At 51.4% G+C, this 15164-nt stretch overlaps 2 protein-coding genes across 2 annotated transcripts in view; both read left to right on the forward strand.

Moving 5' to 3' along the window:
- Nucleotides 1-257: 257 nt before the first annotated feature.
- On the forward strand, nt 258-5861 carry TNNI2 (troponin I2, fast skeletal type). Its single transcript, XM_032111331.1, has 8 exons — nt 258-362; nt 2069-2098; nt 2285-2291; nt 4058-4099; nt 4388-4516; nt 4900-4989; nt 5103-5279; nt 5596-5861. Exons 2-8 carry the CDS (start codon nt 2091-2093, stop codon nt 5692-5694), a joined length of 552 nt encoding a protein of 183 aa, XP_031967222.1. The 5' UTR covers nt 258-362; nt 2069-2090; the 3' UTR covers nt 5695-5861.
- A 682-nt stretch (nt 5862-6543) lies between these two features.
- The window catches only part of LSP1 (lymphocyte specific protein 1), a 48739-nt gene continuing 40118 nt past the window's right edge, over nt 6544-15164 (forward strand). Inside the window, exon 1 of the mRNA XM_032111275.1 lies at nt 6544-6689. Coding sequence (XP_031967166.1) covers nt 6610-6689 — 80 coding nt within the window. The 5' untranslated portion in view covers nt 6544-6609. The remainder of the gene's footprint in view (nt 6690-15164) is intronic.

Below are 15164 nucleotides of genomic sequence, written 5' to 3' on the forward strand. Positions count from 1 at the left end.
TGGTTGGTGGCAGGAGGAGGGAGAGGAAGGCTCCCTCCTTGGCACTTCTGAGGAAAAACACCTCCCCAGCTCCTCCAGACCCCACGGGTAGAAGATGTTCTCCTCCTCCCCACCCCTCCTTCCCTGGGGGCTGCCCTCTCCTGTTCTCCTGCTGGCCTGGCCTGCCCTAGCCAAGGGAGGTGCACAGGGGACTCTTGCACATCATTGGTCTGAGAAGGTCTCCATGCCCTTAAAGAGAAGGTGGATTTTCTGCTGAGCCACCCGAGAAGCCCTTTTATACCTCCTTACTCAGCCAGCTGCCTGAGGCTCGTCTGTCCATCCTGTCCAGCCAGCACGACTCTGATTTTCTCCTCCAAACTTGGGTGAGCCTTTTTGCATATCTCTTAATGACCCAGCTTGCTCTTAGGGAGTGATGGGGGAGCAGATTTGCTTACCTGAGTATTCGGGAGATAAATACCAGGTGGGGGTGGCCTGCTGGGAGAAACAGGGGTGCTAATAAAACTTCCTCCATCCTTTGCTTGTCAGAGAGGGTCTGTGCACTGGAAAGGTTCCCTCTGTCTCTTCCAGTGAGCTTTTTTCCTTTTGATTTCATGCTTTCCCCTCCCTTGGCTGGTTCTGCTCTCAGTTTGAGTGGCGAGGGCAAGTGAAGCCTAACGCTGACCTCCCCAGGGCCATGGGATTCAGGATCCTTGCCTGCTGTGACTGGGCTACGCTCCCTGCTTACACCCCTTCCTCCAGTTCCCTACCCGACCCTTGCAGTGCCTTCCTCCCCAAAAACACCCTTGGACAGGCACCGACATCCAAATTTATGGTGTCCTCCCGGCAGAACAGGTGATTCAAGCCCACGTCGCGGGCAGCGAGCTGCAGCCCGGCGTTGTCCCCTTGGTTGCCCGGCGTCGCTGCGGCCGAAGCGGGAGCGTGTGCTTGCGGGGCAGGGATGGCAGTAAAAATAGCCGGCGTTCCTCGGCCGCCCCGGCTGCAGCTCCGCCACCTGCGGCGGCTTGTGCTGCGCATCGCTCCGACCTCCCTGAGTCACGGGGGCTGGCACCGGGGAGAGGCTGCCGTCCCAGGAGACAGCTGCAGCTCCTTCTGCAGCTCCCTGGCCATTTTTAGAAGCACTTTCCCCCCCTCCTCTCTGAAGTAATGTGATGGGCCTGCACATTTTCCAGGATAATGTTTCCTTGGCCCTGCAAGCCGCGCCTCCTGCCTCGGGCATGAGCCCCCGTTAATGCTTCCCCTCCGTCAGGAGCCTCCCAGGTCTGCAGACGGCTGCTTTTGGGGGCCTTGTCTGCCCTGCAGAGGACTGGCTTGGGAGATGCAAGCAGCAGATATTGCTCTGCTAGAGAAGCAAAATTCTATCTGTGTGGAAATCATTTACAGCAAAGGAAAGGTGCTCTTCCATCTCTTCCCTAATAAGCTGCGTTGTACGTGTAAATTTTCCACTTAAAGCAAATGCAAGGAATTGTCTGGGGATTTTTTTTTTTGTGCCTGTATCAACTCAACCACAATTTCCAACCCTGCTCTACATCACCTGTGCTGAGGTTGCTGCAACAGGCTCCCCTGTCCCACAGAATGTGTGCATACACTGGCAGCAGCACCCTCTGAAGTCCTTCCTTGTCACCTGGGGTCACTGCCAACCCTTTGCAGGCTTTGAGATATTTCTTGTTTATGAAGTGAAGTAAGGTTGAATGGCAAAGTAAAGCAGTAAACTGAAAATAGCTTTTACCTTTTCTTTCTTCATTGAATAAAATGGTTTTCTGGGGGTCAAACAAGAAGCATACCTGCAGGAATCACTGTCACAGATCTCTCTTTTTCTGGCTCAGCCCCACCTGGTCTTTTCCAGAAGTCCCTTGATGCTAAGGTTTGTGTTGCTATGAGGAAATGTTTGCCTCTTGTCTACAAACTGCAGCCTAGTTCCCTATATGATGAAAAATTGGTGAAGTTGGGAAATGAGAACAGACCTGTTCCTCATTTTATTTTCTAGAGGAGCCTTCCTTTGTTTTTAAACCCAAGAAAGTGACCACCAGCATGAATAGTTATGAACTTTTTTTCTTGGTTTTCATTTCAGGCTCACAACCATCTAAACCAAGATGTCTGAGTAAGTTCCCGTTTTTCTGTCTCCAATATATTGTTGGCATTTAAAAACTTTTGTTCAACCATCAACTTTTTATGCTTGTTAAAATTCTTCTGCTTGTTTTCAGTTAGGATGCTAACTAACTGCCTTTTTTTCCTCTTTCCCCATTCTCTTCCTTCCTTTCCTTGTCCATCTGCTTTTCCTGAACAGTGAAGAGGTAAGTGTGTTTTGCTGGGGTTTTCCCTTTAGCGATGCTCATGGCAGCAGTCCTGGTTTCACTGTTCCTTCCTAGGAAAATCAGCTGCTGGGGGTGTGTGTGGGAGGAATGGCTCATCGTTATTTTCTTGCTGACTCCTCCTGGCAAACACGTGAAGGAGAAGAAAAATCCCTTTTGAAAGGCTTTTTTTTGTCTCCTGGCTTGGAGTTAGATGCTTTTTTTCCTCCATTCCTGCTTCTCCAGCCGGCCACGAGATGGTGCTGGGAAGGCAGTGGTCCAGAGCCACCTCTCCTCCATCATCCATCCACCATCCCGCCCTTGGCCTAGCATCCCATCCTCTCCTCCTTCCCCACGTCTACCCCTTCATTTTCTACACACTGAGCACTGAAAAATCACTTCTAAAAGCCATTCCAAGGAGATCTGGATCCAGGGGAGTGTGAGCAGGGTGGAGGTTGCATTCTTAGCAAGTTTTCCCCGGCTTCTGGCAGAGCCAGGTGGGGCTGGGGGCGCCTGGAAAAATGCAGGGGAAGGTGTGGGAGGATTGTTCGTGGCTTTGTCACTCCACATTTCCTCTTAGCAAATTGCTCCATCCTTCATTTCTGCTTGGCATCTCCCCATATGTCTGAAACACCACAAGCTCCAGCTTGCTCTCACTGAGGGAAAAGAGGATGTCAGGGACACATAGAAACACCACAAAATGGTGCTGATATCCAACACATTCTTTTACTCCCCATCAAACCCAGACCTCCCAGAAAAGGCTGGGAGGACACTCTTTGCTAAGGTACCAGTTTTCAGATGGAGAATAAGCCCTGGACTAACAGCCCTCAAGGAATCTGATTACCTGATGGTTAATGGTGTGCTGCATCTCTGAGCATGGTGCCTTTTCTCTGCAGAGCCCTCCAGCCCTGTCAGGAGGGCCTTGGCACCATTTGCATATGCAAGACATGTCATATTTTGTTACATTTCACTCTGCACATCCTTATCTACTTCCTCCTCTATGCAGCACAGACCCACACCCAAGTGCTGCTTTCTACTCCCCGCCCCTCAGCATATCAGATGTGTTTCCCCTGGGCTAGCCCAACTCAGACGTGCCCTGTCTTCTGGGTGAAATGCTCAGGAAACAGCTGAAATGCAGAAGTTGTGGGTTTTTTATAAATAGGAGCCCTGGTCCAGCATGACAAGTACAGAAGGGCAGCCTGTGGTTGTGTCTGTCCTCCATCTGTGATGAGCCCCTGCTTCAGTATCACTTGTGCTGGGTCTTTTCAGCTTCAAGAAATTACACAGCTTTCATGTTTTCACCTGTCTGGCTGTCCTTGTCACCAGAATGTCAGAAGGACACGTGCCTTGGACTGCTCAGAAAGACATCCCACAGCTCCTGAGTGCCCAGGGACATGGGGGTCATTAGCTTGAGCACAAAATAAAACACATCTGAGTGAAGAGGAAGTTAGAGAAAAGGCTAAAAGTCCCAAGAAGACAAGTTTGAAGTCATATTCTATATATATATTTTCAAGCTCATCACACCCTTGTTATCTCTTCCTGAGGGACTTTGTAGGTTTTAGCTACCTGAGGCTGGCAAATCTGGGTTCAGCAGGGAGCCTCTTCCTTGAGTGCTGCTGGTTTGGGGACCAACTGTATGTCAAGCTGTCCATCGTGGCTGGAGCCATCTTGCAGGTCCTTGGTGGACTGTGGCATTGCATGGGGAAGGGCAATGGAAAGGGGAATGGGGGCCTGATAACCTGCTTTTCTCTTGTTTCTTCCACTTGCAGAAAAGGAGGAGGGCAGCCACTGCCCGTCGGCAGCACCTGAAGGTACGTGGCACTGCTGTGGCTATGTGATGTGTGTCCCGACCTTCTCATCTTCCATCCCAAGCCAGCCAGCTCTCAGCACTCTCCCTACTAGAAGAGGCCACAATGCACAATGTGGGGGCCCCCCCACCCCACTTACTGGGTCTCCACCATGTCCCTTGCTTGGAAATGGTGGTATTGATGGGAACTCCCCAAGCTGCCTCTCCATCAGGACTCCCACTCCCCTGACGACCCCCCTGCCCTCCTTCCTTGCCTCCTCCCAGTGCTGACCCTTCTCCTGCTGCCTTCCAGAGTGCTATGCTCCAGCTGGCTGCCACTGAAATAGAAAAAGAAGCAGCTGCTAAAGAAGTGGAAAAGCAAAACTACCTGGCAGAACATTGCCCTCCTCTGTCGCTCCCAGGATCCATGCAGGAACTTCAGGTAAAGGCTTCTTTAACCCCCTCAATGCTAGAGCAGAAAAGATTTGACTTCATCAGTCAGCCCGTTGGATCTAGACCAGCCTTCCCATCCTTCCCATCTTGACCCTATTCTCACCTGTGTTGCCCTGGAGCCAGATGGACCTGCAGCTGGCTTGAGAGGCAGATGGGGTCTCTCTACAAAAAAAAGGGATCTGGCTGGCAGGAAATATGTGTTTTAAATGTTGAGGCAGTAGCACGGAGATTAGGAGCTGGCTGACAAGCCATTCTTCACCTCAATCCCCTCTAGTCTTCTGGACTGAGGGCTTTCAGAGCCAGAGCAGTCAGGAGAGTGGTATTGTGTGTGTGGGTCCTAGCAGTCAACATCCCTCTCTGCTTTCCTCCCAGGAGCTGTGCAAAAAGCTTCATGCCAAGATAGAGTCAGTGGATGAAGAGAGGTATGACACAGAGGTGAAGCTACAGAAGACTACCAAGGAGGTGAGTTTACCCTGGAGCCATCCTTCAGGGTAGTCTCCAGCCTGTTCCTCATGCCTCATGAAACCTATGCCCTGCTCTCTCTCTGCCCCCCATGCCCATTTCATCCACCCCAGCTGGAAGACTTGAGCCAGAAACTCTTTGACCTGCGTGGCAAGTTCAAGCGGCCGCCGCTGCGCAGGGTGCGCATGTCTGCTGACGCGATGCTGCGGGCCCTGCTGGGCTCCAAGCACAAGGTCTGCATGGACCTCCGAGCCAACCTGAAGCAAGTGAAGAAGGAGGACACTGAGAAGGTATCCTTCCCTCTTCCCTTTTTCCCTAACAGGAGTTGGCCCCCACCCTTCAGGGCTCACACTTTCCTGTATGATAGACAGGGTTGAGAATGACTCTTTCTCCATAATGTTCTTCTTCTTGCTCAGTATTTCCTCCTCTGGCACCCATGATGTTGAAACAGGAGGGTGCAGCTCAAAAAGATGTATAGCATGGGTGGAACTGTGTTCCTCTAGCTGACGTGGGGGTTTCCACGGGTGGGCTGGTGTGGGGCCCAGGCTGGATGGGTTCTTACCCTGGGGGGCACCACTCGCACCAACGCAACCATCCCTCCCCCAGGAGAAGGATCTCCGCGATGTCGGTGACTGGAGGAAGAACATTGAGGAGAAGTCTGGCATGGAGGGCAGAAAGAAGATGTTCGAGGCTGGCGAGTCCTAAGCACCTGTGTCTCCACACCTGCCCTCCTCTCCCTGGTGTCCCCGCTGCCCCGCTGGGCTCAGGGGCGCTGACTGGGTGCCATTTCTCTCTAGTTTTGCAAAGAGCTGCATCGTGGCAGCAGTGATGTAAATAAAGCTTTGGTGGGAGAGGTGGATGTTGTCTGCCTAGGTGGCCAGACCCCGACTCATGCCATGGTGCCTGCAGAGACTTCCTCACTGTGGGAGTCCTGGAGGGGATGGGGAAGCTTTGGCAGGGGCTGTGCTGAGGGGATAGGGGACCTCTCTGCTGTTGGTCCCCTCCAAAGCTGCAGATGCTCATGCCCTTCCCCAGTGGTGAAGAGACAGAGATAACAGTCCAAGACCCAGGAGGTGTTGCAGAACCTCATCAGCAGGACATTGTGGGGAAGAGCTCGGAAGGGGGGAGAGGAGTGGCATCTGCAGGGCAGAAGCAGACCCTTTGGCTCCAGTGGGATTTGGGAGGTGCAAAGTCAGGACAACCTTGGCAGCACCTGCAGCAGCACCCTGGAACTGGTACGGTGTAGGGTGCTGTGGTTTTAGAGATGATGGCTGTCACCAGAGTGGCATGGGCAGCTGGGGGGGCAGTGGGTCACTCCTCTCCCTGCCATGGTGGGAATGTCCATGCCACCCACTTTTCTTTTGGGTTAGCCCAGCACTTCCAAATTTCTAGCTGTCGACAAGTAAAATCTTAAATCAGTCTCAACGGTTTTTAGAAAAAGAACAAAACAAAAAAAAGCCCCAAATTCACCTTCCTTCTGCCGTCTCCCATCCCCCCAAACCCTCAGCCCATGAAGTTTCCGGCACAGCTCACTTCTGCTGAGCACAGGAAAAGTGAAACAGTGGCAGCACCCTGGTGCTGGAGCTGTGCGTGCGGCCACCGTGCCAGCCAGGGGAGAAGATGTCAGACTCGGAGGGCTGCCAGGAGGGTGCAGAAGGAGTGAGCCAAGTGGGAGATGAATCCCCTGGGGAGAATGAGAGGTAAGGCCTGGGGACAACATAGCTGCCTTCCAGTCCCGGGATACCGGGAAGCTGGGAAACTGGGAGGGCATGGTGGGAAAGGAGGATGTGCAACCAGAACAATGATGAACCACGAGGCTGGAGTGGGTCAGATGTTCTGTCAGGCTTTTGACAAGCTTCTCCAGCTAGGAGGAGAGTTAGATTTTCTAAAGGTCTCATCCCCTTTGAACTTCAAAGCCCTTGGGAGGGGGTTGATCGAGTGGGGAACGCCAGCTCCAGAAGCAGGCAAGCTCAAGTGAGGGGTCTGGTGACCTGGAGCTGCTCTGTGGCCGAAATCAGCCCCATGTCTAAAGACCTCTCTAACGTGAAGATCAGCTGCCTCCTCTCCTTGCTGGGCACGTCTGATTTCTTGCTGCATCCCCTATGTCTCCAGCTGAATTTACCTGGCAATGTTTCAGGCTGGCTGCTGTAAAGTTATATATCTCCCTGTGCTTCTGCTCTGCTTTATTGCTTTATCAGCAGAGACTGTAAAATTTGGGATCTCTCCACTCGAATACAGACAACTTTCCATGGGGGCTAAAAGAATACAGATCAGTAGCAGAGACCACATCTGTCTGTGGTGGAGGCAGACAGATAAGCTCAGCAAAAGTGCATCACCCAGAAGTATGGAAGATTTGGACTGGGTTCAGGCTGAGCATCCAGGGAGCTTAGGAGGTTGCCTGATTTTTCACCTCCAGCTTCAAAGCTTGCATTAGCATTTCTCCCGAAGGCTTCTGAGAGCCAGCGAAGCTAATGTTGACAGGAAAAAAAGCCCCTTGAGTGACAATGAGAGGAGAAAGGTGTGTCATCTCCTGTCATCAGTGGTGGCAGTAAGTGCTTCGGCTGACACCTGACAGCAATTAGCCTTGGCTGAAGATTTGACTGGAAGCTTCAAAAGGTGCTGGAAGGCTCTATGCATGACTCGCTGCTGAAACAAAGGGGAAGCCTTGGCTGCTGGGGGAGCACAAGGCTTTCCTCAGCACCGGGATCGATGTGATTCCCAGCATTGTCCCTGCCTGGCTGTGTCTCTGTTGCAGGCTCAGCTCACCTCGAGCAGCAAGGTGCTGTGTTTGGCCCAAGGCAAGCAAACCTTCCTGCTCCCCTCTTTCTGCAGTAAGTGCAGGTACCTTGGTGCAGGCAGGGCCACCGGTGGGGTCTGCTGGTGGGGCTGGGTGAGCTTGTTCCCTTTTCTGTTTCCTGCTGGAGTTTCAGCTAAATAAAAGGCTGTCTGGAGGAGTCTGTTCTGTTGCACCCAGACCCTTACAGCCTTGTTTAAAAAGGGTGTGAACACTGACAGCAGGGTGGCGCATCCCTTCCTCTCTAGCTGTGTTCTAGAATCTTAATGAAATATGAAACTTGATGGCAAAAATAGTGAGCAGAAATGAGTTCCTCTTTGTTTTAAAAATATGAAGAATAACTTTCCCTTACAATTTGTATAATAGTTTCATGTGCAGCTCTAAACTTCTCTTGCTTTTCCTTGTGCTGTTTAAACGTTTGCTAGACTCTGGTGATTTCCACTCCCAAAATGAAGGAAGGAAGTGCTTACTTGCTGTTTTGGGTCTACCTTTTCTCATCCTGTGGCTAGCTTATCTTCCTGATCATCCTCTCCTGGACGAAAAAGCTCTTTTCAAGCTGACCCATGGATGGATGGAGGCAGGATAAGGTTCTAAGGACAGCCTAAAGCATGATGGATGTCAGAGCAACAATCTTGTGATGGAGCTGCCAGGAAAGTGAATCCCAAGGCTCCTGGGTGTAATGCACAGTGGGAGATGGCAGGAGAAAAATATCAGTGCTGTGTGTCCTTAAACAATGAACTTTGTCTATTTAACTGTGCCCAGTGTATATAGAAGAGGAGCTTGCATTAGAAAATGTCCTAGAAATCTTAATTTGAACATAGCCTACTCTGTTCCCTCATACAAATTGGGACATACTGGCAAAGTCCTGCTGATGCTGGTGTAACACTGTGTAAACCAGACCAGTGTTATGCTCTCTTCCATGAACTGGACTTGCTATATGGGAAACTGCTGTGGTGTGAGCCTTCCCAAATAAGTGAGAAGCTGGGGGGAGCTCTGGGGAGGTGGCTGCTTAGCTTGTCCTCCCTTGATGCCCAGGGCTTGGGAACCCAGTATGCACAAGGTCTGTTACTCAGAGCTCTCTCCATAAAGCTCTGGAGGCTTCAGGTAACCCCTGCCTTTAGTTCCTACCCCCATAGCCGTGCACATCCCTTCGGCTGTGCTCTGCAGGATATCTGTACCTGGGAGGCAGATTGGCTTTTCCCCTGTCTCCTTCCTCCTGGGTCTTCCCTCCCCATGAGCTGCAGGGCAGGGAGCCCTTGGCAGCCCATGTATGGTCACTGCCTGGGGGGAGGCTCTGCTGTGCCAGCAAGCCCCAGGCTTTTCCTTGCCATGTCCATCCCCAGCTGTCTTGAATTCTCCAGATCCTTAGAGGAGCCTCAAGGGTCTTTGCTGAAATGGCTGCTGTTGCTAAGTATACCCATGGTTGGAAGGAGGTTGTTTGGGAAAGCTGATACTTGGAGAGTTTTTGGACCCCTCAGTACACCAGATTCCTTGGGAGTAGAATGGAGGGATGGCTGATCCCTGCTCAGGAGTGACTGGTCACAGTTTGACCCAGCTGGGCTCATTAAAGTGGAAAAATAGTAGGGAAATTAACAGGGGAGGCCCAGATGGATTATTTAATGAAGCCGGGTTATACTTATGGTTTCCAAATTGGATATAGGTGCTCTGGCAGTGGCATTAGGGATAAAGAACTGTCTCTAATTATAGGAGGTATCAGGTGCCTTCACTGTCCTTTTCTCCTTGGGGAAAAAAAAATAAATTAAGCCTGGCTTGCCTCGCCTTGCCTCCGAGCTTATTTTGCTATGTAAAGCTATGGGTTTGGAGGAGTGTGTGTTAAAGCAAGGGATTGCCCAGCAGCCTTCATTTGAATTGCACTTTTCTTTTGAAAACACTAAAGACTCTCTGCTGGCTGGAAGGCTGGCTTTCTTAAAACTCTTGATGTGAAGTCTGGCTCTGAAGCTTGTGGGAATCCCTTGCCCCTGGATTTTGTGAGGTGAACTTACTTCAGAGGGTTTAGGGCTTTTCCCCAAATCTGAAAACCTAGAGATAACTGGAAGGGCTGGCTGTGCAGAAGGGAAGTGCTTAACCCTGGCATGCCCTGGGGATCCTGGGCCCCTCTGCTCTGACCCTCACTGACCTCGCTAATCCAGCCTTGACTGATGCTCTGCCTGCATCCCCCTTTGCATCTGTCACCCCTGTGACCCACACGCCCAACTGTGGGGTCTGCCTGGGGGCTGAGCTGACTCCTTGCTGCTCTGGTGCTCTCCCCAGAGCTGGGCTTGCTCCCAGCTAGGCACTCATCCAGCCTGGCTGCTGCCTCTGTCAGGACACTGACTCACATCTGGACAGACCACCTGGCCAGGAGGTGCTCGTCAGTGCCATGTTTTTGTTGGGAACAGCTTTTTCTTTGAGGGGGGCGGGACTGCTGGCCCAAATAAAGTTGTTGCTCAGGCTCCAGGAGGCCTTGGTATGACCACCAGACTCCTGAAAGTGTAATCTGGCTCTGGCTGACTGCAAACCTGCAGTGGTGCTCAGGGGCTCACAGGGAACATCAGAAGGATTTGGTGCTCTCACTTCATCCTTCCCATGCAGCCCTCCTGGCACAGTCCAGCTTTGCAAACCTGCCTGGGAGGGATGGTGCCTGCTCACCTGGAACAGGTGAGGGAGGGCCCTGCTCCCCCAGAACAGGTGAGGGAGGGCCCTGCTCCCCCAGCTTGCACAGCAGCTTGGACCTCCTGTAGCTGCAGTTCCTGTTCCCTTAATATGAGCCCAATAAACTCCTCATCAGGCTGAGTCTTTGGGGATTACTGAGGAGGTGCTTTGGCATCCTTTGAAGCCAAATGCACGAGGAATGGATCTTCATGCTGTGGTTCTGTTCTTAAGCCTTTCAGGATGAGAAACCTTGGGGATGTATGTCAAGGAAAGGAAGACACAGGGGTGTATTTGTATGGCCTCTTTACCCAGGTCATGTTCTGGATCATGGCCATCTGGTATGGGTCAAAAGATATGTCCTAGGAGGTGTTGCACATTCTGGGAAAGCAGCTGTCCTGCCTGGCATGGATTTGGTATGATCAGTACTACAGGAGCACCCACGGTGTTGCCATGCTGGGTGCTCTGTGGCTATGCCCGTGGCCTCCTGCCTCAGGGAAAGAGGACAGGTTATCTCTACTGCGAGGTCAGACATCTGAGGTTGAGATGTTTAAGAAGGGGAAGGGATGCCCTGACTGTAGAACTTGCCCACTGTGGGTTTGGTACCCAGAAGAGGTGGTTTCCTAATGGACCTGTGTGACATCTGCCAGGCCTTGGCAGCTGTCTCAGGTAACCCAAGGCATCCCCTGCTTGACACCCATGTTTAGGCACCTGAATTGCTTCCTGGTTTCCCAGTATCATCTAGGAAGCACAGTCCACTAGTGAGATTTGAGCCCAGCTCTCCTGAGGCTTGGCCAGGTATCTGGCAGTCCTCGGCCTGTCCACATGTTCCACAGAGGCTCAGCCATGAGTGGGTTAACCAGCCCACTTGGAGCCCATGGATATTTTCCTTGTCAGTGTATCCATCCTAACACACACCAGATGTGAGAGGCAGCCGTTGAAGTGTCTTAATCCCAGGTTTCGGCACTCAGAGTTGTCTTCCTCACGGGCAGGTCTCCAGTGGCTTTCTGGGGGCTCCACTCCTGCAGCCCTCTTTGTCTGCAGAAGAACTTGCAGCAGGGCAGGACAGAGTATCTTCTGTTATTTGCTACTTTAAACAAGTCCCTCCTGGGATGGGCTGCTGGGGCTGGCAGCAGAGCTCCATCTTCCGTCATACGGGGGAGTGTCAAACCCAGGAACGATTTGGGTTCAGCCCGTCTCACATAAGCAGTGGTGGTTCCTAGCAGCCTGGTGCATGTGGTAACTGTCCAAGGAATACATGGGTAAAGAGGAAGATACACGAGCCAACCCAGCTGGAAATGGCAGTCACTGGGCTTCTACTGGCTTTATTGGTGACTTGCATCCAGTGGTCTGAAAACTTGGGGCAATCTGCAGGCAACTGATCTGAGAAGTGCAAGACTTGAGTTAGTTGGAGCTCAGTTTATTTGGATTTCTCTTGCTATTGCACAGACATGTAGGCCCAAATGCTTTTGCCAGTGTATGTCAGCACCATCCCTCTGCCTGCCATAAAGAAAGCTCTGCCAGTTTGCATCAGCTGGAGGTCTTCGGTTCTTTTGCTTACGTGCTCATTTTGAAAACAGATTTTGTTGTTAAGGATTCATTCTGCATTACCAAGGAAGCCTCTCTCCCAGCTCTAGGTATCTGTTGCTTGCTGCAGCTGAGTAGACAGTTTGTGCAGTGCCTTTTATCAAGTCCTTGCCAGATAGTTTGGAAAATATGATCTCTTCTCCTGTGCTTGTGCATGCTTGTGCTTTTCTGCTGCAGAAGCAGTTTCCTTTCCAGTGCAAGCTTGCTTTGGAGCCATTAGCATTGACAAACCCGGAACTATTGACAGACCCCAAACAATCACGGCTGCCAACTATTTGGGAGGGGCAGGGTTCTCCCCCAGTAAAATGGATGACAATTATAATTTCCTCTTAAAATAAGTGCTTCCTTGCAGTTGCCACGTAGCTTCCCATAACAGGAGCTGACAGCCTTGTGCCCAAGCTGAGCTGTCTTGAAGGGCAGACTACTGTGATACACAGGCTGCGCACCCCTGCTCTGGTGGGACTTCTTCCTGGAGCTGGCATTTGTCTCTTCTGCTGCTTCTCCATTCCAGTTGCCATCTTCTTGCATACAGCAGTAGCTGCCCTGTGTGCAGAGAGGCTCCTCTGAGCTTTTTTTTGGGCCTCGCTTTGGAGCATTAATGGCTGTCTTCCCCCTTGACGAAGCCACGCGTCTTCAAGCTTTTTGGATACATGAAGATACTTTTGTGAGCCCTTTCAGAACAGCTCCTGTCTTTTGCCCAGCTTCGCGAGGCAAGCATGGATGGATATGGGCAAGCCGATATTAGATGCCTTTCCCTGGGACAAGGAGCAACTTGAAGTGAGGGACGCAGGAACTGCCACATGGCGCTTGGGAGTTCCTTCTTATCCATTTAGTCTCCCCTGACCCCAGCTGGAGTAACAGCCCAGCAGTGTAAAGCAGAGATTAATGGTTGCTAAAACTGCTTGTGTTGCACAACACGGTGCTGCATCAGAGCCTGGAGCCAGCTGCAGATGAGCTAATAAGTTTATATTGGGCAGAAGCTGTATTTTACTTCTTGAAAGCTGTGTGGTCAGCTGAGCAGCAAGGCTCAACGCGGGGCTGCGCTCGTGCAGTGGAACTCACCTACACGCCCATCCACAAAACGTGCTGCATGGCTTTGGGCGATGCTTAAATACACCACACAGATGCCACCTGGGAAGGAAGGTGGTGCCTCTGTTACTGGTTGTGCACCTCTTATACCCAACGTGGAAGATGTCTGAAGTGTCTTCAGCTGCCCAGTGTCCATCTAATCCACCTAGTCACAGACCACTCTATTTATTTTAAACAGACATTCAAAATTCAAATTCATTCAGCAGCTTTCCAAACCTTGGTGAGCAGAGACTCATGACGAAGCAATATGCTATAAAAAGGCCTTTTTTCAGACTTTTCCTACAGTGTCTGCTGGGGGAAGACAACCCCTTGGCAGCAGCTGCCTATATCTTATCCATCCTGGCTGGAGTCCTTTGTCCTGCTTCTTGGCCTTGCGGTAGACAAGCATCCCTAAGAGATGGAGCCTGTCTCCTCGGGGCCAATAGTTCTCCTCTTGTCCTGTAATGACCCTCCTGTGTGGGTTGGGAGTATCTTATCTGCAGCCATTGTTTTGTCTTCCTGTCTCTTTCCCAATGGCTTTGTTGATTTAACAAAATATATAGATAGCAGTGCACAGTATCAGTAATGATGCTGGCTCGACATGCTGGACCAGCAGCACTCCTCCAGGGCTTGGCTGAGTCACTTGGCCTTGGCCCTGGTCTGGGAAACCCGGATGGTGGCTCACTGCAGTGGGTCACCATGGTTTCTTGCTGTTTGCACAGCCCTTGGTGCAACGGGGGCTCAGATCTCCTTTAACTGTGCTGGGCTGCCCCATTAATGCTTCTCTCCTTCCCCTGTTCTTTAAATCCATCCTTTGTCCTTGTGTGTATCACCCCTGGAGCAAAAGCATCTTCTCTTACAAGGCTTGTAAGCCTCCCCTCTCACTGGTAAGTGAAGCAAACTCTTGGGATTTTAGGTTTATTATTATTAGGTTTATTATTATATTATTATATATTTTAGGTTTATTACTATTATTTATTATCTTGGTTTTTTAGGTTTAAGTTCCCCAGGGAGTGTCCCTTTTCCATTCTGTGTGAGGGTGAGGGGTAGCAGTGGGGCAGAGGAAGAAGGATGCTCCTTCTAGATCCAGCTTCTGATTCCCTCTCATTTCTGCCTCTTTGGATATCATAGGAAGAAAGTCAGCATTGATCCCATGCCAAATATTTCAGACTTAGTATGACACAGTGTTTGTTGGCTGTTTAGACCCACAATTACACATGCTTTTCATGGTGCTCCTCTGAGCGCGTGGGCCTGGCAACACCTCTGAGCCAAGACAGCTCCCGCCTACAGCCCCCCCTCCCTGAACACCCCTGGGGTCGTGTATTGGCTTGGGAATATCCTCTCCTGACTCATGGCCAGGACAGAGGAAGGCTTGCCGGGGAGCATCACTGGACTGGACTCCTTGCCCTGCACCCTGAGCTAATTGCAGAGGTGAGGCGCCCTGCCCTCCTGGCAGCACACTTTGGTGCTTGTGAAGAGCTGTTCTGGTGGGAAGGAGACAATGTGCTGCTTTTGGCTGCTAGTCCTGCTGTTTCCTTGGGATTATCTCTTGACTGCCTGTCTTGGTCTCTGTATTTGGCTGCCCAAAAGTGAGTGCTGGCAGAGTAAGCTGGACTGAGTTAAGTGGGAATTTGGGGTGGAGGTGAGGCGGCCAAACCCTACCCCTCAGGCCAGTGTGTAAACCACACCATCTATGCAGCTGATGTACCAATGGTGGGCCCTTTTCCCTGAAGTGGGCCTCTCGGGGGGCTGGGCAAATGCTGAGGCCTGCCAGGCTGGTTTCAAAGTGGTGGATACATGGGCCTGGTGAAGAGAGGCTGGTGGGATGTTGGGATAGGGAGAGAGGTTTGGGATGGCAGAGGGAAAGATGCAAACCAGGGATGCTCCCCCATCTACTCATTGTCCTAGGAGGCTGCTGGTGGAGGCACAGGATCTCCAGCTGAGATAGGGCTTTTAGTCCTTGCTGAAGATGTGAGGCTGTCCCTGTGATGAGAACATCTTCTCGGGGTGGGATCCACCACTGACATGCGGGCATGGACCTCTGGAAACCATGCTGGCAGATGGTGGCACTTGTAAA

This window comes from Corvus moneduloides, chromosome 6 (genome assembly GCF_009650955.1).
Source record: "Corvus moneduloides isolate bCorMon1 chromosome 6, bCorMon1.pri, whole genome shotgun sequence".
Lineage (NCBI taxonomy): Eukaryota > Metazoa > Chordata > Aves > Passeriformes > Corvidae > Corvus > Corvus moneduloides.

Excerpts from the sequence above, each read along its gene's own strand:
- TNNI2 (XM_032111331.1), top strand. Across the intron at positions 4,100-4,387 it reads CCCGTCGGCAGCACCTGAAG|AGTGCTATGCTCCAGCTGGC; the intron begins GTACGTGGCACT and ends GCTGCCTTCCAG. Across the intron at positions 4,517-4,899 it reads GATCCATGCAGGAACTTCAG|GAGCTGTGCAAAAAGCTTCA; the intron begins GTAAAGGCTTCT and ends CTTTCCTCCCAG.